This window comes from Brassica oleracea, chromosome C2 (assembly GCF_000695525.1).
Source record: "Brassica oleracea var. oleracea cultivar TO1000 chromosome C2, BOL, whole genome shotgun sequence".
NCBI lineage: Eukaryota > Viridiplantae > Streptophyta > Magnoliopsida > Brassicales > Brassicaceae > Brassica > Brassica oleracea.
In genome coordinates, this window is record NC_027749.1 from 47,257,357 (window position 1) to 47,281,147 (window position 23,791).

At 31.2% G+C, this 23,791-nt stretch overlaps 4 protein-coding genes and 1 pseudogene across 4 annotated transcripts; all 5 read right to left on the reverse strand.

Moving 5' to 3' along the window:
• Positions 1-2,783: 2,783 nt before the first annotated feature.
• On the reverse strand, positions 2,784-3,841 carry LOC106324433 (annotated as a pseudogene).
• A 2,784-nt stretch (positions 3,842-6,625) lies between these two features.
• Positions 6,626-7,633, reverse strand: LOC106324434. The gene has a single exon (XM_013762401.1). The coding sequence runs from the start codon at positions 7,631-7,633 to the stop codon at positions 6,626-6,628; it is 1,008 nt and encodes a 335-aa protein (XP_013617855.1).
• A 2,884-nt stretch (positions 7,634-10,517) lies between these two features.
• Positions 10,518-12,207, reverse strand: LOC106322817 (expansin-A5-like). The gene is made up of 3 exons (XM_013760958.1): positions 11,931-12,207; positions 11,235-11,526; positions 10,518-10,958 (listed from the first exon to the last, which is right to left on the reverse strand). The coding sequence occupies exons 1-3, from the start codon at positions 12,094-12,096 to the stop codon at positions 10,649-10,651; spliced, it is 768 nt and encodes a 255-aa protein (XP_013616412.1). The 5' UTR covers positions 12,097-12,207; the 3' UTR covers positions 10,518-10,648.
• A 5,192-nt stretch (positions 12,208-17,399) lies between these two features.
• Positions 17,400-18,017, reverse strand: LOC106325982. Its single transcript, XM_013764030.1, has one exon. The coding sequence runs from the start codon at positions 17,823-17,825 to the stop codon at positions 17,562-17,564; it is 264 nt and encodes an 87-aa protein (XP_013619484.1). The 5' UTR covers positions 17,826-18,017; the 3' UTR covers positions 17,400-17,561.
• A 4,299-nt stretch (positions 18,018-22,316) lies between these two features.
• On the reverse strand, positions 22,317-22,792 carry LOC106324436 (phosphate transporter PHO1 homolog 9-like). The gene is made up of 2 exons (XM_013762402.1): positions 22,510-22,792; positions 22,317-22,413 (listed from the first exon to the last, which is right to left on the reverse strand). Exons 1-2 carry the CDS (start codon positions 22,653-22,655, stop codon positions 22,317-22,319), a joined length of 243 nt encoding a protein of 80 aa, XP_013617856.1. The 5' UTR covers positions 22,656-22,792.
• Positions 22,793-23,791: the final 999 nt, after the last annotated feature.

Here is a 23,791-nt window from a genome sequence, read left to right on the forward strand (position 1 = left end):
TCTCATCAATCATGCTTAAAATCAATCTACGCTTTTCAATCTCACAAACTAAGAAACAATTTTACCTACATGAATCGGGAAATTAGTGCCCACATTCCCGACATAGAGAAAAAAAGGAGTTGAAGTCCTAACAGTTTTTTCAGTATTAGACTAAACCACAGATTCAAGGCCCAGTTATTTTGAAACCCTAACATTTTAAATCCAAATTTATTATCTTTTTCCATGCACTATTTGATTTATATACAAACAACTACCTAAGTAAACACTAACAAGTTCCATCACCCTCAACTTTGAACATATAAGATATAAAAATATCAACATATGACTTCGTCGTTCATTCTTATATCAAACTCATCAAATTATGTAATATCCAAAGTTCCATCAATCACATTATAGACAAAAAAACAATAAAATCCCGTAAACAAAACTATATAATACACCTATAATATAGTCGACCCCGCGCTTGCGCGGGGACTATGCACCTAGTAAATAAGAAAGTGTAAGTTTTTTAGTTCATCCGAATAACCTTATCGCCGAGGAGCATCATGTCGAGCCTCATAAGCTCGCTGTCTCTCTTCATAAATCTTATATTAAAAGTCCATCTGCCAATTTCTAAAGAGAGACATCGAGCTTATGAGGCTCTGAAGCCCAAATCTTATATTAAAAGCCCAACTGCCAATTTCTAAAAAAACTAATTAATGGTTGCTTTAGTGTGAAGGCCCAACAATAAGTTTAGTAACAAATGTAAGAAACGAATGCATGGTAACAATCAAAGCCCATCCAAGCCCATCAGACTACATAATAAATGAAACGCTGAGTTTTGGTCGAGCATGACACATGTCGACTCCACAGAGCGCGACTTGAATTTATGACGTGTCCGCCTACATTGTTTAACCAGAATAGAGATATATGTACTTTATATATATAGATGTTCGTTTACACAACTTCATACCAATCATCATTTTAATTTTTTAAAATCAACATAAAATATAAAAACAATAATGAATATATATGTACACATCTCAGATGAACAACAAAACTCGTGCAATGAATATAGCTAACTATTTAATTTAATTAGAACAAAAATAGATGTATTTCAAATTACAAGAATATATCAAACTCAAATACAAACAAAACGAATAAATGGACCACTCCAAAATTTTAAATCCAAATGAAAGAACTAATTAAAATAATAACAACATATTAGTATTTTTAGTAATCACAACAAAAAGTAGATGCAGTCCAATATATCTAAATAATAGACACTATTTATAAAAAATCACATCTTATATATTAAAACAGAAGTCACTATATTGATTCACGTGTTATTTTTTTTTTAAAAATAGACCTAATAGACCTATTACTAAGAAATCATGTTACATTTAATCTGTAATCTTATCATTTAAATTTTGGGTCTACCATAAATTTTTATTGGGTTATCAATAATTGGATTTAAAAAATAGATGATATATTAGATTTATAGATAGTATAAATTAAATAGATATAATTTAATGTTGTAATGTTATACTTCTATATGTTAATTATTTAAATATTTGTCGATGTTAACTTTTAAAATTATAAAGATTTTTTTTAAATAACAAAAATCATATTATTAAGCTTTACTACCTTAAACCAATGAAAACAAATTTTAAACTATATAGTTTATTTTAAAAATTAAACAAAAACTTTCTAAATTTGTGAAATGTTACAATATTTTTGAATATGACAATAAAACAATATTTTACTAATCTTTATATATATTGTTACGATTTTAATAATGAAATAATAATCCGAAAAAATATATATATAAAAGAAGGTACAAATACATGTGAAAGTTTGAAACAATCTATTGAATGATAAAAATATACCGTAAACTTATTATGTTTTAAAAATTGATAAACACATATATATTATAATACATACCAATTTAGAATTGAAAGCAAAATGTTTATATAAAAATAAATGAAAACATAAAACCCGCGCGGTTGTGTGGATCGAAATCTAGTCGAATCTATTAAAACAGGAGTACATTTCAGAAATATCCTTGAGTTTTCTACAAATATTACATTAGAATGCCACTGCCCTATAATCACGTTGGTTTACAATATTATTAAACCATCGAAATTATAGTTACATACTAAACCAGAAATAAGATGTTCCAAAACCAATTATTTCACGGTTTTGTATGTTCTGCATAATCAAATCCTATCTTTCCAAAATTCAATTCACTACTTTTACATATCAATTGCGTACGTGTTTCAAAACCAATTATTTCTCGGTTTAGTATTTTCTGCTGAATCAAATCCAATACAAACATTCGATTCAAGCATGTATACAGGAACTGTTTATCATATCTAAGTATGTTTTAATAGATACCACTAAATCGTTCACATGTTTTTGTTACTTTTTTTGTTACATTTGTGTGTTATAAATTGTTCTTCGAAATATTTACGCACCATTTTTTTGATAAATAATCGTATGGTTTGTATAATATACAAACTACTAGATGATAACCCGCGCGCATGTATGGGGTGAGTTTTTATAATAATATTTATTTATTAAATTGTTTTAACATTTTGCAACATTACAATTTTTATCGATTATAAAATGATGAATACAAAAGTTGGTCTATTAAATATATCATCGTTTAAATATATCATCGTTGTTGAAATTCAATAAATGGCATATGGTGGTGAAAGAGAAAAGAAGACATTTGGTTTCTTTAGCTTGTCATGTTAATGGCTTACAAAAGACATGGACTTTGATAATAATGACATCAGTAGTCAAGTCTTGTTAGGGCTTTGGTGGCCGACCCCAAGGAAATCTATAAATGCTGGAGGTTTGGTGGTCTCAAAATATCTGGCCACCACTCTATGTTCTGCACATGATGATGACGACAGTGATGGTGATGATGATGGTTCCTGGATGGAGACATGCAGTGTCAGTGCTAAGGAATCTGCAGGGAAGGTTGGGGAGTGATGATGCGGGCCCTGCATTGGCATGCGCAAAGAACAATACTCTTCTTGCAGATACTGAGCTTTCAGGTTAGTTGTATACTCTTCTTTTAGCGTTTTCCAGCTCTTCTTTTCCAAATTCATATCTTCATCATCTACAATACCTGTAAACACATACAGAAACATGAACCTTAAACATTGTATACTAGATAGAGTAAGAAGAAGACACAAACCAGGAGGGAGAGTGAAGGTTTTGTGATCTGAAGTAGGATTGTAAGAAGACTCATTGATTCTCCTGAGGTAAGAAGTCGATTGCTACCTCAACTTTCTTGCCATGAGGACATGCCAGTGATTCTTCAATGCATTGTCTGTTCTTCTGTTGAAAAGCTTAGCAATCATAGCCCATTTGTTGCCAAATGCTCTGTGAGCTGCAAGTAGCCTCTCTTCTTCCTCAACACTGAATGCTCTTTTGTTGATCCTTGGGTCTAGCTGGTTAAACCACCTCAATCTGCAACTCTTTCCTTTAAAAACAACACAAGGAAGAAAAAAAAACCACATTTTAAGTTCACTTTCTTTTGAAAATAGAAGAGGAAAATATTTTCTTTTTTTTTACCTGTTCTTCTTCCTTGCATCTTCTCTGCAATGTGGTTCCAGTTTTGAGGACCACAAGCAGAAACAAGCTCCATTAGCTGAGAATCCTCAGAGACTCTCCAGTGTCTTCTGCTACAAACCCTAGAAGAACCTCTCTGCTTCTTCTTAAATTCATCACTCTCCTTCAGAATGCTTCTTTTATTAGAGAACTCCACTGCATTGTTTTCTCCAAAGCCATTAAATGCTCCTCTGCAATGAAGATCAAAAGGGTATTCCTGAAAACAAGAAACATCCATCTAGCCCTTCTCTTGGTCTCTCTCTTCTATAACCATGTCTCATTGTCTCATATATACATAGAGATAAAGCATGTGATGTTTGGATCTGGTGATGGTTATGTTATCGTATGCAATCTTTTTTTATTGCCAAAAATGGAAACCTAAGGAGAGAGAAGAATAGGTGTGGGGAAAGAGAGTATAAATGGAAATAGAAAGAGACCCCACGCATACATCTTTCATGGTTGCTCTGTTAAGAACAGTTTCAGTTCTCTCTGACATCATCTTTTTCAAAAAAAACTGGTTTGAATATTGAGAAAATTACTCAGATTAACTCTAATCTTTTAGTTAATTACTAGTTTATCTCTATGTAATCAACAAATCTGAATATAGGTATATAAAGACCAAATAACCCCAATAATTCTTCTTTACTACAATATTGCCATTATCAATTTAATTCATTAACAAATTTAAAAATTAAAGAAAAAAAAAGGTTTTCCTTTCGTCGTCGTACGTCGACAGAAGCAAAAATAAACATTCACAATAACAAAACCTAGGGTTCGCCTAAGGAGATGTCGCTAGCGGTTTGATTTTCTTCCTCTGATAGTAGCATCGACATTGTGAGGGCTTTGATTTCTCTGGCGAGTGTTTGCAACCCTTCCTCCGACAAAGCTCGATTTGGCGTCTTGTTATCTCCGCTCTTGAACTCTCCGGTGAGAATCACCATTGTTTCACCTGTCATCCTTTTCGTCTCCTCTACTGAAAATCCAAACTGATTTATGGTTCCAAATAACTTTAGCAAGAAGACTTGAAATCAGATTAAGGATAGTTATCCCTTCGTTAAGGTAAACACACGCTTTTGTTCACCAATCGGTAGTACTTTTAAATTATGCTATGAGTTTTAGAGAGTGGTTAGTTTTAGTGTTGATCTTACATGTTTTCTATGACCCCAAACAAGATAAAGAATCTTAGATGTCTTCACTGGTTTGACAGATAATCTATTGTAGTACTGGGTATAGAGCCTTGGCCAAGAGGTTGATTGAGTGAAAATCCTCATTCTCTTGATTACAACAAATACTCGCTTTTGTACTAGCATTCATGGTAACAATTTTTTTTGTTTTCATTGTTAGATATGGCTTCTTCTAGCACTAAGAGAAACTATCCGCGTCTACTCTACAGTAAAGGAAAAGCTCCTAGTCAGCAAAGGAGTATGAGCTATTATAGCTATTTGTCCAATTTTCAAATGGTAAGAGAGGGTGTGGGATTTGATGCATGGGAGGCTGTAAAGAAGTCTGCAATTGGCGTTTTTCCTATGTTTTATGAGCTCAAATTCACATGGTGTGCGAAGCTTGTCCATTACCTTTTAACGAATCAGCTTCAAGTGAAGAAGAATTATGAGATATGGTCGTTGATTGATTGGCAGCCCATTCGTCTCTCTTTGGTTGAATTTGGTGAGATAACGGGAATGAATTGTGAACCGTTCCAAAAAGGGGAAATTTGTGATGTTGATCATACAGACTTCTGGAAAGAAATGGGGGTTTCTACAGTTGTTGGTCCTAACTTGGTTCAGCTTCAGTCGGTATTGGAAAGATGCAAGTATTGGAGTCTCGAGAAGAGGACAATGGTTGGATTGTTATGTGTTCTTCATCTTGGTGTCTATGGAATTGCTCCCTCAAGTCATATTCCGTTGGAGTGTGCGAAGAGAGTCCTTGTCAAGACCTTTTTAATGCTAGTAATGGAATGCCTAGAGCCATCTAAAAACACCAACAGATCGTCTGCAAATAAGAGATGAGTAACTCTTGGCTCTTGACAGCTTGGATGTAATCTAAGGCCGCCTGCCTCCACAGCCTGATCTAGTAATTTAGATAGCGCTTCCATCGCCATAATGAACAAATAAGGTGAGATAAAATCGCCCTGACGAGGCCTCTTCATGCCCAGGAAGAATCCAGCTAACTCTCCATTGATGGCCACTGAAAAGCGAGGGGAAGTAATGCATTCCCGAATCCAAGTGACAAACAAAGGTGGTAAATCCTGTGCATCAAGCAGTTTAATTATAAAGTCCCAAGAAATGGTATCGAACGCCTTTTTTATGTCCACCTTAAGCATACATCTTCTTGGGCATGAGGAAGATCTATAGTTCCTTATCAGGTCAGACGCGAGGAGACCATTCTCTCCTAAACTTTGACCCTTTAGGAAAGCAGCCTGATTTCTACTAATGCTCGACTGAAGAATCGACTTTAGGCGGTTCACTATAATCTTTGTGATGACTTTATAAACCAGATTACAACAGCTAATCAGCCTAAAATCCCCAAGCCTACACGCAGCGCTAGTTTTTGGAATGAGTACGATGGTTGTTGTGTTCAGGTCTTTTAATAAGCGCCCATTCCGAAAGAACTCAGCGACTGCAACTATTATGTCCTCCCCAACAGTGTCCCATGACGCCCTCAGAAACTCTACTGAGTACACATCCGGACCAGGGCTCTTGCTCAGAGGCATTGCAAATATTGTTCCCTTGATCTCTGCTGAAAGAACCTCCCTTTTCAGATACGCTCTCGACAACTCCGAACATCTGAAGAGAAGCAAATCTTTCAAGGACTCTACACTGGAAGGAGACAATGGCATATCAGTTTCCCCTAAGATACCCTGAAAATATGTAACAAAGTGCGCCTTGATGTCAGCAGTTGATCCCAGGAAGTTATCGTTTTCATCCTTCAGAAAATGAATATGGTTTCTAGAATTCCTCTGTGTGCCAGTGTTGTGATAGAAGGAAGTATTTCGGTCTCCCACAACAGCCCATCTTACTCGAGATCAATGTCTGAAGAATTTCTGCTCAGCATTTAGGAGAAGGTTTAGCTTGTCTCTCTCCATGTACTCTTTTCCCGCAAGGGCCGAGTTTGGTTGAGTAAGAAGCTGACGTTGCAAACCCACTACCTTAGCAGATTGCCCCTTCACCCTTTCACTAATACCACTGAAGTGCCGCTTGTTGATTCCTCTTAGATCTTTTTTAAGCATTTTCATCGTCCTGACCAGTTTGAATTGGGCAGAGCCTGTGATTGATCCCGGGTTCCAGGCAGCAGTAACAGCAGAGTTGTAGTCAGGGTGATCGATGATATGGTGATAGAACTTAAAAGGCTTCCTGCTTTGTCGCCTCAATGATGGAACCTTGACTATGCACGGCGAATGATCAGATTGCCCCGGCTCGAGTAAATCTGCATATGAATCACGAAAATGATCTGCCCAAATTTGGTTTACGAGAGTGTGATCAATTCTCTTGGAGATTGGGTCCTGGTCATTATTATTCGACCACGTGAAAGGTGTTCCTTTTGCTTGAGCCTCAAACAATCCCGCATCTTGCAAAGCCTCATTAGCCTCCTGCATACCACTTGAATCAACCACATGAGACGGATAACCCGAATGGTGAGCCAAGCGTAAAATCTTATTAAAGTCTCCAAGGACGGTCCAAGTAGAATTCTGCAACGCTGGGGTATCACTTATCTCAACTAGTTCATTCCACAACGCCTGCCTCTCTCCAACAACGTTGAACCCGTACACAAACGTGACAGTAAGATTTATGTTCTCCGACAAAATGTGAACTCCATATGTAACAGCTTGCTCTGTAGCCTTGTAGATAAATACAGAGACCGAAGGGTCCCAAACAACAATTATCTGACCAGAACTGTGATGCCCGTAGTTCCCAAAAGACTTCCAAACTACCAGTATAGCATCATTTATTCTGGCTGCATTACTACTATGGATATGCGTTTCCAAAAACGCTTCAAAAAGAGGTTTATGGATGTTAATCCAGTCTTTGACCATTGTGTGGCGTCGTACTCCATTCAGCCCTCTTACATTTCACGCAAAAAACATCGACATATGATTTTATTGAGATGATTTGGCCATGCGGCCGCTCTTCCTGCGATTAACCAAAAAGAAAGGGTCTTCAGCATCCTTCTTGCTATGCTGATTATCTCCAAAACCCATCAGAAACTGCTCCTTCTCAGGGTGTGTTTCTATATGAGGTTCTCCATGAACAACATCATGATCTTCTGCAAGATTATGGCTGCAACCTTCCTTTCCTAGAGCGGGATGATCAGCAGACTTACTTACGGGTGACGAATCACCTGGCAGTACTTCCTTAAGACTCGCAGGAGGTATGGGATCCTCACTGGCTTCGCCTGATACTTCGCCTTCTTCAGCTCTGATGGCATAGCACGATGAGTTACTGTTTTAGAGGAAAGCTTTGATCTGGTAGGTCTTGATTTCTTCCTGGTTTTATTACCCGCAGGTACATGACTCTTAGACCTTCTCTTATCTGAAGGAATACCCAACTGAGATCTGCACTTTTATTGCGAATGGCCATACTTTCTGTCAGCTCGCACTTCAATGGTAGCCAAGGATAGCTTACTGCAATCTCTGTCTCCTTGCCGTTAGAAAACCCAGAGATAACCTTGCGTGGGAGAGGTTTTGTAAGATCGACTTTAACATAAAGTTTTGCGACTTTAAAGTGTTCTATCAAAAGTTCAATATAAAAACGTTGAGAAAAGAGTATTATGAAGAGCATTTGCATATTCTAATTATTTTTATAATTATTGATTGAATAGTAATAAGAAAAAATTACTCAGAATAACTATACTTTTTTTGTTAATTACTAATCTAACTCTACATCATCAACACATGTTAGTATAGGTGGCTAAAGACCAAATAACCTTAATTGTTCTTCTTTATTACAATATTACCATTTCTAATATATTTCATTAATAAATTTTAAAACAGAAATAGAATGAGCGGTTCCAAAAATTCAGCTAGCCAATATTAAAACATATTTGCATTGCCTCTGTTTTGAGCTGTTCTAAAAATCCAGTGAATTGCCTCTGCTTTTTAATATCTATAGGCGGTGTGTTTTGGGGTAATGTCAACAAAAGCTTCTTTGGGAAACATGTAGCTCAATTTCAGGTCGTAAATCTGTTCATTAACCTTGTACTCTTTGATCACCATATGAACAAAATCATCATAACTTGTTTTGTCTTCTATGGCTATAGCTTTACTCCTCATTCCTTTGTCAACACCAAATAACCATTTGTTTTTACCAAGTATCCAATGACCACAAACAATTTTTATTTGTGCCATGAGAGAAGAAGGAAGAAAAGAAACGTCAATCTGAAAACGCCATTAACGTTGACCAAGGTAATCACGTGTAAAAGAGTGATTCTTAAATTAGGGCTTTTCTCTTTGTTTGGTTTAAATTAAGTTGGATTTGGTTTAATTAAATAAAATTTGGTTTACATGCTTTTGATTCAAATTATGGTTGGTTTAAAACGTTTTGGTTTAAATCAAGTGAAATTACTGGTATATGAAATAATTTCAGAATTAAATGGTTTAATCTGGTTTGCAATAACTTGGTTAAGGGGAATTAAAAAAAATCTGTGGCCAAGTCATAAATATATCTGTGGCTTAAGTTTAAACAAATCTGTCAAACTGTAACAAATCTGTGGTCAAATAATAAATAAATCTATCAAATTCTAACTAAATCTGTCAAATTCTAATAAATCTGTGGTCAAAGTATAAATAAATCTATTAAATCTTAACTAAGTCTGTCAAAATTAAGTAAATCTGTGGCTTAAGAATAATAAATCAATCAAATCGAAATTAAATCTGTCAAAAACAAGTAAATCTGTGGCTATAGAAAAAATAAATCTATCAAATCTTACGTAAATCTGTTCAAATTAAGTAAATTTGTGGCCAAATAAAGTAAATTTGTCAATATTTAATAAATTTGTGACCAAACATGTCAGATTTGTAATAACAAGTCTGTAGAAATATTATTAAGTCTATATATTTTTAAATAAATCTGTGGCTGAAATAAAAAATATTTAAGTCTGTGGCTACATAAAACGTAGACAAAATAAGTCTGTGGATGGCAAAATCGCAAATATTTCGAAAATTCAATAATGGCATTTTCGTAATTACTTTTTTTGTTAACAAAGGAAATAGGGGTAAATTAGGTATGAAAAACAAATTAGTAATTAAAATAAAATTAGAGTTAAACTAGTCATTAGTTGATAAATAAGGGTTAAACTAGTTTTTTCCCTTGAATATTTTGTCACCTTTTATTCTTCTCCCCACGCTTTACCATTTTCTAAAATATACCATTTCCTTATAAAAGTATAAATGTAGGTGTATAAAACCAAAAATATGCATAACCATTTTCAGATGCAACTCATATATAAAGTTTATGTGTATGTAATTCATTATGCATATGCAACTTGTAAGCATTATTCAAGGAATAACAGAACAAGAAGAAGAAATCATAACACTATCCTTCAAGGTTTGAATAAGTCTCACTAAGCCAAGCTTAAGCCCATCAAACATCAAACATATTAATTTTGCTTTATGTTTTGGTGGTTAATTGTAAACTAATCCACAAAATTGCAGAGAAAATATGTACATAAATCCTATAATATTATAAGTTTATAACCTATTTCGAATAAGCAATGAGAGAACCGTGAGCTCTAATATAGAAGCAGAATGCCAAATGATTCTGAACCTGTACAAGATTCATATAACACATGTTGAACCATTTTTATAGCAATCCTAGTAAATTTCATTTTTATTTTATTTTATTTTGATAATATTATATCTTTCCTTTTTATATAAAATGAGAATTATACATTTCTTTCTCTTGTTCACACACAGTTGCCTATATATATCACTATCAGTCCAAATTTCAATTGGTTACCCAAAAAAGTCACCAACTTGGAACCGGAAATTACAACAAACACCCGAAGCAAACCAAACCGGTCTACAATATAAATCACTTAATTAGTATACTAGTTAATACCGAAACTGCCCTCCGATGTAGGTCTGGCCAAAGGACCAACTAGGAGGAGCAACATTGTACGATACAACACTTCGGCGATCACTTGTGGTCACAACAAACGACAGACTTTGACCATTGAGATAAGAGTTGCTTTGCCAGTTTTGCCCCCAGTTTCTTGACATTAATTGCCATCGTGAACGTGACCCTCTCATCGACACCGAGTGTACGTCCCCGGCTCCACCGACGTTTGTGACCAGCACCAAGTTAAAGTATGAGTGGCCGTTGATCGTGAACCTTATCCCGCCTCTTCTTCTGCACCGAACCCTATAAAAATAATTATTATAGAGGCACCACAAGTTAGGTCTATTAATAACTTAATACCCAATTTCTCCTACATTTATCAACTGGTCCAGAAGTAGTAAATGCGTATTTATAGGTCTGAATTCCATTAAGTTGTGTGGTAACAAATGAATCACACTGATACGTGTCTCTTGTGTTTGTCTTTTAAATGCGTTTTATATTTTTTGAAAAAACTACTCATACACTGATCGTACTATTATGCAACTTTTGTACTATGCAATTTCATGAATAAATTAGTACCTTCTGTACATAACCGGAATGATACCGGACTTGTAAAGAGCGATATGCTCGTAGATTGGTTGAGAAAGATCGAAATGGTGGTTGGGAGGATCGCAGGCGCCACCAGGCGGACAAAAGTTAGTGGCAGTGACTACAATGGACCGGCCTTGTATGCACCATTTAGGATCGTTGACACACTTCAGCTCGAAACACGCACCACAGCTGAGACCATTGTCGAATAACGCCGTGCTCAGCGCTGCCGTCTCTATTCCGTAACCTTGGCCATAAAGATTCCCGTACCCACATGCTCCACCTAATTTTGTTCATTAATTACACAAATGGTTATAACCCACCACCAAAAACTAGGCTGACAAATTTTTTTAAGGTTTTTATTTTCTTTGCGTCCGGAATGTTTTGTAAAAGTTCTTATGAAAAACTGTAATGTTTTGTGTTAAGCAAAATTACTTTAAAGAAAACAAATTCAAACATAAGAAAAATAATTTTATAAGCTTATAACGTCAAAGAGTCAATTTCTTCAATCGCTGACTGTATAATATATTTTACTCGTTGAAATCGTTTGCATTTGTAACAAGGGGACTAAAACTAGCTCTGTTAACATGAGATTAAGCTTAGGAGTGAAATGAATAAATTACCCTTTTGTCAGTTAAATAGAGTGGTACAAGCGAAAATGAGACACTATATAGAACATTAAAGTACCCATAGTGCCGGAAGCATCACCGCCGCCATAGAAAGTGGCATGAGCGTTGATCCAAGGTCCTCCGTGGCCGCCCGGATGATGGCCGCCACGACGGTAGAAGCCTTGAACGCACATGGAATACGCTAGGACATGTAGCAGGAGGGACGAGATTACTAAAGCTCCCATGATGAGGCAAATCAATTACAACATACAGAGGGAGAAAAAAGGAACGAAGATCAGCAATGTGTATGTTCTGTTAATGTGGAAGTTTGGTGTGATGAAATTGAGGAAGAAGGAAGTTTGGTATAAATAGGAAGAAGGATTCGGACAAAGTTTTAGCTGTAATGAATTAACCCGGGTCCATGCCAACTGCTTCTTGGTCTTCACTATAATCTGTAAATTAAACTTATTTCATTTTAAGTGTTTAATTTGTATAAAGTTAAAAAAAGTTAAATAAAAATCATAAAAAGGATATTGAACCGCGCGCGTAAGAGATAAAAGAGAGGTGAATGTTACATAAGAGGTCAAAGAAAATTTGTCAAATTTGTCAGAAATAGAAGAAAGTAGTCTAATTCTATAAGGAAATTTTGTATAGAGAGTATGAAAGGAAGCACACTGATGTAAAAAGTTTTTTTCTTGAATTAATTTAACAATCAATTAAAAAAAAAAAATTTGTCAAAATGAGTTGGAATCTATCACTCAAAATTAGTACATATGATTGTGATACTGTAACATTACTAGTTTTTTTTCCTTCCTTTAAAGTATAGAAGTATTGATGATTTAAAATGTCAGAAAGTGTCATCATACGGAGACACAATTTTGACAATAGTTTACAACTAATAAATTTATGCGGGTTTGATTGTTCGAGACATGCAATATAGAGTTCACTAAATAATTCCTGAGAATTTAACTGTGCAATTTATTTTTAGTCCACTTTGCACTGGAATCTACTATTGTTTCAGTTTGACGCTTGCATAAGAAACTTTGTTATTTTTTTTTTTGAACTATTTCTAACTTTGTGAAAAAATGAAAGTTGTGCTGGAAGAAACAACCGGATGGACATGGACTGAATGAAAACGAACGGCATGTCATATGTATATATGAATATTAATATTTTAGTAAATTTTCGTATGAAATGTTGAAAGTTTGTTATAGAATCATATGCTATCAGCAATAGAAGTGTTATGAATTGAAAGCATATAGCATTATAAATCTGTTGCTAAAACTTGTGAAATTTATTTTTACAGCTTCTGTTTTCCCTTTTTTTTGTTAGGTGAATTGATGTAAATAATGCATGTAATATACGACATGCAGATATTTTTGCACGTTTTACCGGTATGCGAATGAAGTTTTAATCCATACTCAAATTTGGTTGAACACTGGTACCCGTTCTCACATGGATGAAGCATGGTGGTTTAAACAGAACCGGCTCTTACCCATGGCAACATAAGCATTTGCCATGGGTCTATGGGTCCACAAAAAAATTTAGTGTTATTTTATGGGTTATAAAAACTTATTTCACTATGTTAATTTATCAAATAGTTGGTAAAACTATAATAAAAGAGTTCATAATAAGTTAAACCTAATACAAAGACAACAAAACAAAGTATGTATGGTTCACCATTTCCAATTTTCCCGTTTACAAAACCTGATTTTCGTAAAAAGACCCATTTTTCTAAAAGAGAAATTAATACCAAAAAGTTCTTGTGGTTCAATTTTTTTTAAAATGCAATAAGAAATGTTAGACGAAAATGTATGTAAAAAGGTCAATATTTTATGTTTCCTCCAAAGCTATTAAATTGTTTAAGACGACACCAGATTTAAATATATTGACTTTGACATGACGCTATTTCAACTAATTATGTCGGTGAAAAAATGGTTCAGTTTAGTGTACAGTTTCTAAGATGGTTGTGTATCCCTAAAATTAAATTAGTTAAACCCTTTTCTAATCGGAGTAGATCATCTACCAAAATCGGAGTAATACCTGAAGCATGTGAATAGTCGGCTATTTTGTCAATTAAAAGTTTTTTTTTTTTTTGTCAATTAAAAGTTTATAACGTCTATAGTGGCGTCAATCATGGTTTGTAGTTCAAATACAGCTTAGCTTATGAAAGTGATGTGTCCAAAGTCCTTATGCCATGAGAGAAATGAGACTATATGGACATATGATAATATTATGTATGGGGATATTAGTATATTCAGAAAGACAAGTGTGGTGAAAGTCTAAAGCAACATGGTTTCAAATGAAAACAATAAATTCACGACTTAGTGGCCCAATAAGGCAATAACGAATACGCAAGATGACATACGGCTTCTACATTCCATTCAAATTGAATGGTAAGCCGGATTGTTTGACTTGTAGTGTTTTTATTTGACGTGTAGTGTTTTTCTTTTCCTAAAATTTGGGACGTGTAGTGTTTTTTGACGTCTAGTGTTGCTACTTTAGAATGGTTAAACTCGGATCTACTAAAGATACATTCATTATCCCCAGATAGAAGGTGTAACCCATATATGGATCTTTTCCCAGATATTCAAATAGGCCGTAAGCATAAACCCATATCTGCGTGACCACATGTGTAGATTTAATGTGTAGGCTATGCTATTTCAAACATTTTGTTAATCTAATATATTAATTTAAGGTCATATTTTTATTTATTATTAACAAGTCATACTAGAACCACTTAAAAAAATTAGTTAATACGACATATTTGATTATTTACATTAATAATAAACCAACTATAAATTTAAATTTTACTTTTTTTATTTATAACAAATTATGTGGAAAAAAATCTAACAAAATCTAAGTGAAAAATTTAAATATTTTTTTATAAAATAACACATTAATAAATTTCGTAATTAGTAATATAATATTATTATAAATAAATTTTAACTAAAATTTTATTATAAAACAAGAAAATAAAAATTCTATACTAATTTTCATAAACTATATAATTATATTATGTATTATATAAGCAATGCCATATGAATTAAAAATGAAAATTATATTAAATAGGTAAATTAACAAATTTTATATTTTAAATTTTTTTATTTAAATATATTATCACTCATCATTAAAAAGGGTTAAAATTCATAAACTATATAATATTTTTATACAAAAATAAATGTATTAATATAGGTTAAACTTGTATATCTACAACTATATATTATCTTTTTAATTATTTGAAACTCTCAACAATATAATATATTGTTTAAAAATGTTTTTATCAAAAATATAATAGTATATAATAACCTTTAGTTCATATACTATTTAAAAATATGTTATTAGAAAACTATGAAATTTTAGTAATTCGTTTAAAATATTAATGACAAATAAAATTTTAATTATAAATTTGTTTTATTTTAATTATAACAAAATATATTGAGAAATTTTTGAGAAATATTACCGAAAAGTCAAATATTTTTAAAAATAATATATTAATGTAGTAACAAAAAAAAAATTCAAAATTCATTTAATGTTCCAAACTCAAAAATAATTGTGTAATTTTCCAAAGTTTTCTTGACAAAATATAAAATTTTGAAATTAAATATTCAAACTCAAAATGAAAATATTTCAAATTTTACAAAAGAAAAAATATAGATAATAAAGAATAACCTTTTGAAATGAACCACAAAAAACTAACTATTTATGTTGTAAAAATTAAAGCAATTTAATATTTAATTTTTAAGTCTTAATTTAAAATAAAAATAAACTTAATATCATAACATCCAAAAATAAACTATATCAATAAAAGTTGGGTTTTCTGCAAAAAAACCCTCAATGTGGTTTTTTTTTGCAAATTAATCCGCGAACTCAAAAACCCACGGGTCAACCCTCCAAGTGCCAGTCAAACCGCAATATACCCTTCGGCCGTATTTATGTGTATTTGACTGTGTATAATTTTAACATTTTTTCAATACTAGGTCGTTTTGGCGCTAATTTTTTAATGAAAAAAATTTGTTGAACTCGTGGTTTGAAATTTGAACCTTAAATACCATGTGCATGCTATATAACCATCTCGACCAACAAATATATTTGTTTACATAACAAACGCAATTATATAGATTTCTAAAACGAAATGACCTTGTTTTTCTCGGACATGGGAGCTTGCGTAAATGCACAATGAAGGTGGAGTTCAACAAATTTTTTTCATTAAAAAATTAGCGCCAAAACGACCTAGTATTGAAAAAATGTTAAAATTATACACAGTCAAATACACATAAATATGGCCGAGGGTTATATTGCGGTTTGACTGGCACTTGGAGGGTTGACCTGTGGGTTTTTGAGTTCGCGGATTAATTTGCAAAAAAAAAACCACATTGAGGGTTTTTTTGCAGAAAACCCATAAAAGTTACTAAAATAATATGATAGATACTACTATGTATAAAATTTACTAAAACAATAAGGCTATATTATTTAAACAAAACCGTGTTTTTACTTTTAAATACTCAAATGATATATATTAAAATATATTTTTTTAAACACAATATGTAAATATAAATTATCTTAAGCATATTTATTTTCTATAATATAAATAAATAAAATAAAAATATATATTATATGCAAAATGTATAAATTAAAGAAAAACATATTTTAAAGGAAGTTCTCTATTTGATTATTTCACATTGTTATTTTATTGTGGATAATTCTAAAATATATTAGTAAGTAATAAAAATTAATAACAAAGTAAAATGTAGTAAGCAAATCACTTTATATTAATAATACTAAAAAGAAATATAAACAACAATATTACAGAGTTACATAATATATAACACTAAAATGAAAATTATATAAAAAAGTATTTGTAATAATATCAAATACATTTATAAAATAAAAAAATATCTGCACGGACGTGCATGTTAAAATCTAGTTATAACTTTATAAGTTACCATACTTTTTTTTTTTGAACACAAAAAAGTATACCATACTTAAAAATGAAAAAGTATACCATACTTTAGTTTATTGGCATTTTTACATCTAAATTTGTTTTTTTCTTTGTATTAACAGGTCCGAACAGGTACTCAGCCAAATTCAACTTAGCCTAACGTGTTGAAGAGTATCATTTAGAGCCGTGCCTATTAATGGGAAAAGAAACCATGACTTGGAGCATATTTATTTGATATGTGCATTTGTTTTCTTCTTAATTTTTTTTTTTTGTTTTCTTAAACTTATATCCTTACTAATACTTCAACGACAAATCAATGTTTATTTGTAAACTTGTTTATTAATATATACTTTTGGACAACTCGAGTTTGTTAATTTTCTTTTGCTATATTTATCTACCTCTTTTTGTTTTGTTTATGGCTTTAAAATTCCTAAGCACGGGTCTGCTTCGTATATACATAGGCCTTTGTATCTTAATGTGTGTATGGATCATCAAGGTTTCGAATTCATTGCATCATCTGCCTCAACTATTTTTGTGGGACTATGTATTAGTAACAAATTAGTGTATTGGAAGATACATATAGATCAAACACATTCTTAAAAGATAAACAAAAAACAAATCCATAGAAACAATATGGATTGGATCACATTAATGCAAAAGAGTCCCAACAATTTTTAAATAAAACAAGATGCTCATATAGATATGTATATATGTAAACATACATTAAACAAAAGCATAGTTTAAAATTACTTATACGGAAACATTTTCTTAAAGAGAGATAAAACCTTCGCTGACAAGCAAGCCAAAGAAGAGGACAAAAAGACCAGCGCCGATAGATGTGCCCGGAGAAACATAGGTCTGAGAATAAGCCCCGAGAGTCAACGCACCTCCAACAAGCCCGATCACCAGAGATTGCATGTTTCTTCTGCTCACGCTTCTTTGCCTTGGCTGCACCTTCTGATCTTCTTGTTCTCCATCTTCTTGTTCTCGCTTCTCTTCTTCTTTCTCTGACTTCCTTCTTTGTCTCACCATGTTTATGTTTCTCTGATGAGATGGAAAGAATCTGATTGTGATTCTGTGATGTGGTTTGATTGTGTTTTGTGATTTGTAATTATAGGTTAATGATGGAGACAAACATGGTCTTTTGGGGATTGCTTGGAGGCCTTTTCATCGACAGATAAAGTCAACTGTTAATAGAAGAGTTAATGGTGGGTGTATAGATCCAAGATTCTTGTATTAATTAATTATAAAACAACTAGTTGCCGGTGATAGTTGAAACTTCAGCTACAATATATTATAGTGTACAATTATATATTGTCACCTGCTAAAATAAAAAATAACTAGGATAAGAACTACGCCTTGCGCATGGTGAGTTTATTTGTATATATTATTGACAATTTTTTTATATATTTGATCATTTTATTTATACATATACAATATTTTTTGTTGTTATTATATAATTTCTTTGCGATGGACCGGATCACTTTTCATTAAAAATTGTGGAACTAAACTATAATTAATATATCATGGACTGATCGGATTGAACATTAAACAATTTATGACACAAAAACCTTATTTTTTTCTACTGAACACATTCTTGAAAAAAAGTGAACAGTCATGTTTTCACAATTGAATTATTTTGACATTTATTTTCCATATGGTTTTGAAAAGTTTCAGATCAACCATCGAATTGATACATGTCATTTTAATGCTTTTAGTCGTATGTTTAAGGAAAACTTACATTTTTGTAATTTAAAGTCGTTTTAAAAAATACAAAATATAACATATAAGAAAAATATAACATGTGAAGTTTCCTCATTTTTGTAATTTAAAGTCGTTTTACAAAATTGAAAATATAACATATAAGGTTTCCTCATTTTTGTAATTTAAAGTCATTTTAAAAAATTCAAAATATAACATATAAGAAAAAATCTAATTTTTTATTATATGGTTAATGTGATTGTTTATTTTTTTAATAATATAGAATTAAACAAAAATAAAGAAAATGCAAAAATTGTTATCAAATCTTTATTATTCAGTCATTAGTTGTCATGTTAATCATATTAGGTAATTCTGTAGCTTTTATTTAAAGAAATAATACACGCTTCTTATATTTTGGGTTAATATAATGTTTCTTACTAATTGGATTTGGATCAACATTTTATTTTCAATTGATTCTTAAGCTGTCACCCATACTAAATTGTTATCCTAATTAATTGACACCTAAGCATGATCTATTTTTAATTAGTATAAATTTAAGGTTACGACTTTTTAAATGATCTTCAATTAATATATAGGGGATATGATTGTCATTCTGTCTGGTTTTAAGCCAAAAATAACATGATTGTCACTGTGGTTACAACGGTTGAGGTCGATTGCATTTGGAATTTCTGAACAATGAAACTGAAACAGATCGAAAATATTGATATATGTGTATGTATATATGTGGAGAAGTGTTTCAAAGAAGAAAAAAATATACATATATGGAGAAAACAATTATGGGGTAAGTTAGTATAGTGTCCCTGTGTTTATCAATAAGCTCAAACTGAATCTCTGATATTATTATGTATATTTTTTCTAAAGCTTGAGAGACTATCTTTTGATGATTTTTTAAGACTCCGAAGATGCTCTCTAAGACTCTGATACACAAAGTTATTGAAAAACTCTTGTCACATTTTGTAAGACTCCGTGGTTCTGGTCTTACATAGACTTACCTTTTAAACTTTCATGTTCTCATACTTTGTTCCCGGATGGTCATAAATTTTTGTAACATGTCTATAACAAAATATTAGACTGTTGGTGGTTAACAACATACAAAGTAACAATATTAGACAGTAGTTAGTATATATTTTGACTAGGTAATAACCTGCGCCTTGCGCGGAATGTGATTATTAGTTTCATTATTTTTTAATAAGGAGACATTAATCTGTTTAATATGGATATCGGTTCGGTTTTAGGTTGTTTTTTGGTTTTTAATCTCCTAAAATATAACTATCATTTTAAATTAATATTTATTTGATTTGTTCGGTTAAAATGTTGGATGTTTTTGTTTTTTTGTCTGTGATAATCAAAAATTACTATTATTTGTTTGTTTTCATATTATGAATCTTCGATAGTCGTGATGTCGAACCAATAGTTTCATATTATAGTTTCTAAGCGGATAATAGTTAAAAGAAGAAAAGAAAATTATTAAGACAAATCATTTTACTAAAATTTGGTCGATAGTGAAAGAAGCATTAAGAAAAAAATATATTTTAACTTCCAAAAAAATTAGATATTTCAGTTGTGGTAAATACTTAGTTATAAGGTGTTCACGTCAATGTACACATGTATGTGTATGTAAAAGTATACAAAGATGGTTAATAAAAACATATAAAGATACTGTTAATTAATATTAAATGACATTTTTTTTCAAAATAATAAATGAAAAATGAAATTCTTAAAATGAAATTATTTAAACACAAAAATATTGTAAAATTTATATAAACTATAATATATAACTTATATATAACTTTTTAAATATATGTATATATATATGCATATAACGGATCAAATTGGATATCCATTCCTATAAATATTATTATTTGTGATTTGCTTTTTTTTACGCACATTGCATTTTAGTATTTAATTTGCTTCCTAGAGTAATGGATACTCGGATTTTTCGGTTCGAATCAAAACAGATAACGAATCGAATCAAAATTTATGAATAATTTGTCCAGCTCTATTCGTAAACAGTAAAAATAACGTAAAGAAGAACCATGCATGTGAGTTTTATATTTAAAAAAACGTAAAGTGCATAGTGCGAACATATTTATGTAGAGTTTGGCTGAGAAACTCTTTACATGTGACATGTGTCCATTTTAGTGTGAACACATTTATTATAATGCTTCTATACGTGACATGTGTCCAGTTTAGTGTGAACACATTTATTACAATGCTTCTCCTTTAATATATAAGAGATTAGTTACTTAAATAAGAGTGGTCAATCCGAATTTCAGTTCAGTTCTACTCAGCTGAAATGTTCCAATTTATAAATCAATTCGGTTCTATTTGATTCAAAACTCGGGAGATAATCAAAAAAGAAATTGACAACATTTCAAAAAGCAATTTATAGATTTATATAATTTATTAAGAAACTAATCTTCTCTATTAAAAGAGAAGTACCATTTTTATCTACTATAAAAAAGTCATATTAGCCTTATTAGGTCCATTTCATTAATTACATTTATTTAATTATTTATATTAATCTATTCAATATATAAAGGTATTAATAATAAATCAATTTTAACTGTAAATTTAAATTTTATTTTTAGTTATAACAAAATGTTGAGAAAAAATCTAACAAAATCTTTCTAAAAATTTAAAATAATTTATTTAAATTAATACCATTGATTAATTTCGTAATTAATAATATATACTATTATACATTAATTTAAATAAAATTTTATTATAAACAAAATAAAATAAAAATGTATGCTATTTTTCAAATTTTATAATTATATTATATATCTTCTTTATTAAAAGAAATACCATAAAAATTCATACTAGGTCTATTTCATCAATTACATCTATTTGACTATTTAAGTTAATCTATTTGATATATAACATTTCTAAAAAATCTTATAAATTATATAGGTATTAATAAATAAATTTTAACTGTAAATTTAAATTTTATTTTCACTTATTACAAAATATGTTGAAAAAACCAAACAAAATCTTAATAAAATTTTAAAATATTTTTAAATTAATGCAGCGAATGATTTCATAATTAATAATATAGTATTATTATAATGTATTTACTTATAAAATCCCACAATATACTAAAATAAATAACATAGAAATATAAATTATGCTAAGAAAATATCAGTTTTATTGTATAACTAAATAAAATTTTAAAATGTATTGTATTCAGTCTGTAAAAATTAGAAAAAATGAAGGAGATTCTCAATTTTTTTATTTCATACTATGAATTTATTTTACCAAACTCGAAAATATATTATATATAATAACAAATAATAATAAAGTAAAATATATAAAACAAATCATTATACATTAATAATATCGAATAAGAAACATAACCAATAACATTATAGATTTACACAATATATAACACTAAAATGTAAATATCTTTTAAAGTATTGCGATGGTATTATATATTAATAAAATGAAAATCTGCCCGCACGGATGTGCGGTGAAAAATCTAGTGTAAATTAAAAGAAAATTTGAATTTAAAATTTTGAATTCAAAGAGAATTTCAGAAGATTACTGGCAGCAGAGATAAAGAGAGTTTCATAGTTGTAATAGCATAATTGTCCGGCGTAAAAAAAAAAAAAAAAAAAAAAAAAAAAAACCGAATAGAATCGGGTCGGGTCATAAAAAGACATCCGTTAATGCTAACAAGTTAAGAGATCCAAAAAAAATTTATATTCGCTGGAAAATTGGGATGAATTAATTTTCATACGATACGACAATAAAACAATTAATACACACATTTTGCGTTTAGTCCACATTATATGTATAAATTTACATGCTCTTGCTTCCTCCAACTTCTTGAAAAGGCAAAGGTACAGACTTGAAGGCTCTGTATTTCCCCACATTGTTCAAATGCTCATTCTCCAACCTGATTGCATACACACAAAGTCAGAACACAAAAAGTTCATTTTATGATCTCTTTCTTCCGAAACTTCTGGAATGTGGTTTTAAGTAAAAACTGAACCTGAAGAAGTTCCAAATGCCAGGACGAACAATCTCTAAGATGGTAACAACAGCAACCAAAGCTCTTCTGTGCAAAAATGGAGCTTCTCTAATCCCAAGAACCGTCTGCATCCAAGCCAGCCTCAGCACCACATTCACCACCTTCATTTTACAATTTCTCAATTAATAAATAATAATATTCCACGGAAAGAAAAGCTTCTAGTGTCTATTTTTTTACCATGGCAATGAAGTATATGCTTTTGTAAGGGATTAAGAGTTTGTCACGAAGCCAAGGGTTTTTCGAGTTGCGGTTCATTAGACCCCAATCCCTGAATATGTCCCAATAAGTATTGAACAATGTGGCAATGGTTGACGTGGTTACAGCCACCGTAAGCCAATACGTCCCTCTCTTTGTTTCAAAGATTGTTCTAGCCGCAACCGCTAATATGGTCGAGAGATACTTTAGTGCGTTAAGGCCATTCATTTTGTCTTTCTCCTCAACCAACCTCCTTATACACTGCAACCAAACAAACAAACAAAAAAGAGTTTTGAAACATTTTGAAAGGATGCAAACCTTGCTTACTTCACTTACAAATCGAGAGCATAAAATCTAATCCCCTTTCGAGAGCATAAAAGAAAATTAATCACTTATGAAGAGTCAATAGGTTTAACGTATTACATCTCATTTTAATTATTTTAAGACTTTATTTGCACAAAAGAAAATTAAGTTTTGCGGCTGACACAAATCACTAAAACCAAATAGGCAACATCGATTGTATAATGACGAAAGGGGATTAGGTTTTATGCTCTCGATTTGTTTACTATTGACTCTTCATAAGTTATTCATTTTCTACCTATATAAAACTATGCTTTCGTTCCCGTCTTTGTTTCATTGATATGAGTTAAGTTTCTTTTTTTAACTTATTTGTGAATTCGGTAAATTAAATAAGTGTCAATTTAAAAAAAATAGACATATGTGAAAATTAGTTTCACTTCAGAAATATATCTAACAATCAAAATTTTGAAAAAAAATTCCCGGCAAACTATATTAACAGGTTAATGTTCAAATCTAATATATCGAGTTGTTATAGAATATAAATGTAGACTCAAAATATAAATGCATATCTAGTATATATTCACCAGCTCAGTCTAAAAATCATCTAATTCAAGAATAACAAAACAAATTACTTATTTATCAGTTCAGATAATATCTGAATCTGAACGGGTAATATCCGAATCCGAATGGATATCCGAAGATAACCAAACATATATATACTTAACCCTATATTTCTATTTTACTTCTC

What these genes read in the sequence shown, in the direction of transcription:
- LOC106324434 (XM_013762401.1), bottom strand. Translation starts at nt 7,633, where the DNA reads ATGGTCAAAGACTGGATTAACATCCATAAACCTCTTTTTGAAGCGTTT.
- LOC106322817 (XM_013760958.1), bottom strand. Translation starts at nt 12,096, where the DNA reads ATGGGAGCTTTAGTAATCTCGTCCCTCCTGCTACATGTCCTAGCGTAT. An exon ending in TGATGCTTCCGGCACTATGG is followed by an intron (nt 11,527 to 11,930) that starts GTACTTTAATGT and finishes GAACAAAATTAG; the next exon opens with GTGGAGCATGTGGGTACGGG. An exon ending in ATTCCGGTTATGTACAGAAG is followed by an intron (nt 10,959 to 11,234) that starts GTACTAATTTAT and finishes TTATTTTTATAG; the next exon opens with GGTTCGGTGCAGAAGAAGAG.
- LOC106325982 (XM_013764030.1), bottom strand. Translation starts at nt 17,825, where the DNA reads ATGGTGAGACAAAGAAGGAAGTCAGAGAAAGAAGAAGAGAAGCGAGAA.
- LOC106324436 (XM_013762402.1), bottom strand. Translation starts at nt 22,655, where the DNA reads ATGAAGGTGGTGAATGTGGTGCTGAGGCTGGCTTGGATGCAGACGGTT. An exon ending in GGCATTTGGAACTTCTTCAG is followed by an intron (nt 22,414 to 22,509) that starts GTTCAGTTTTTA and finishes GTATGCAATCAG; the next exon opens with GTTGGAGAATGAGCATTTGA.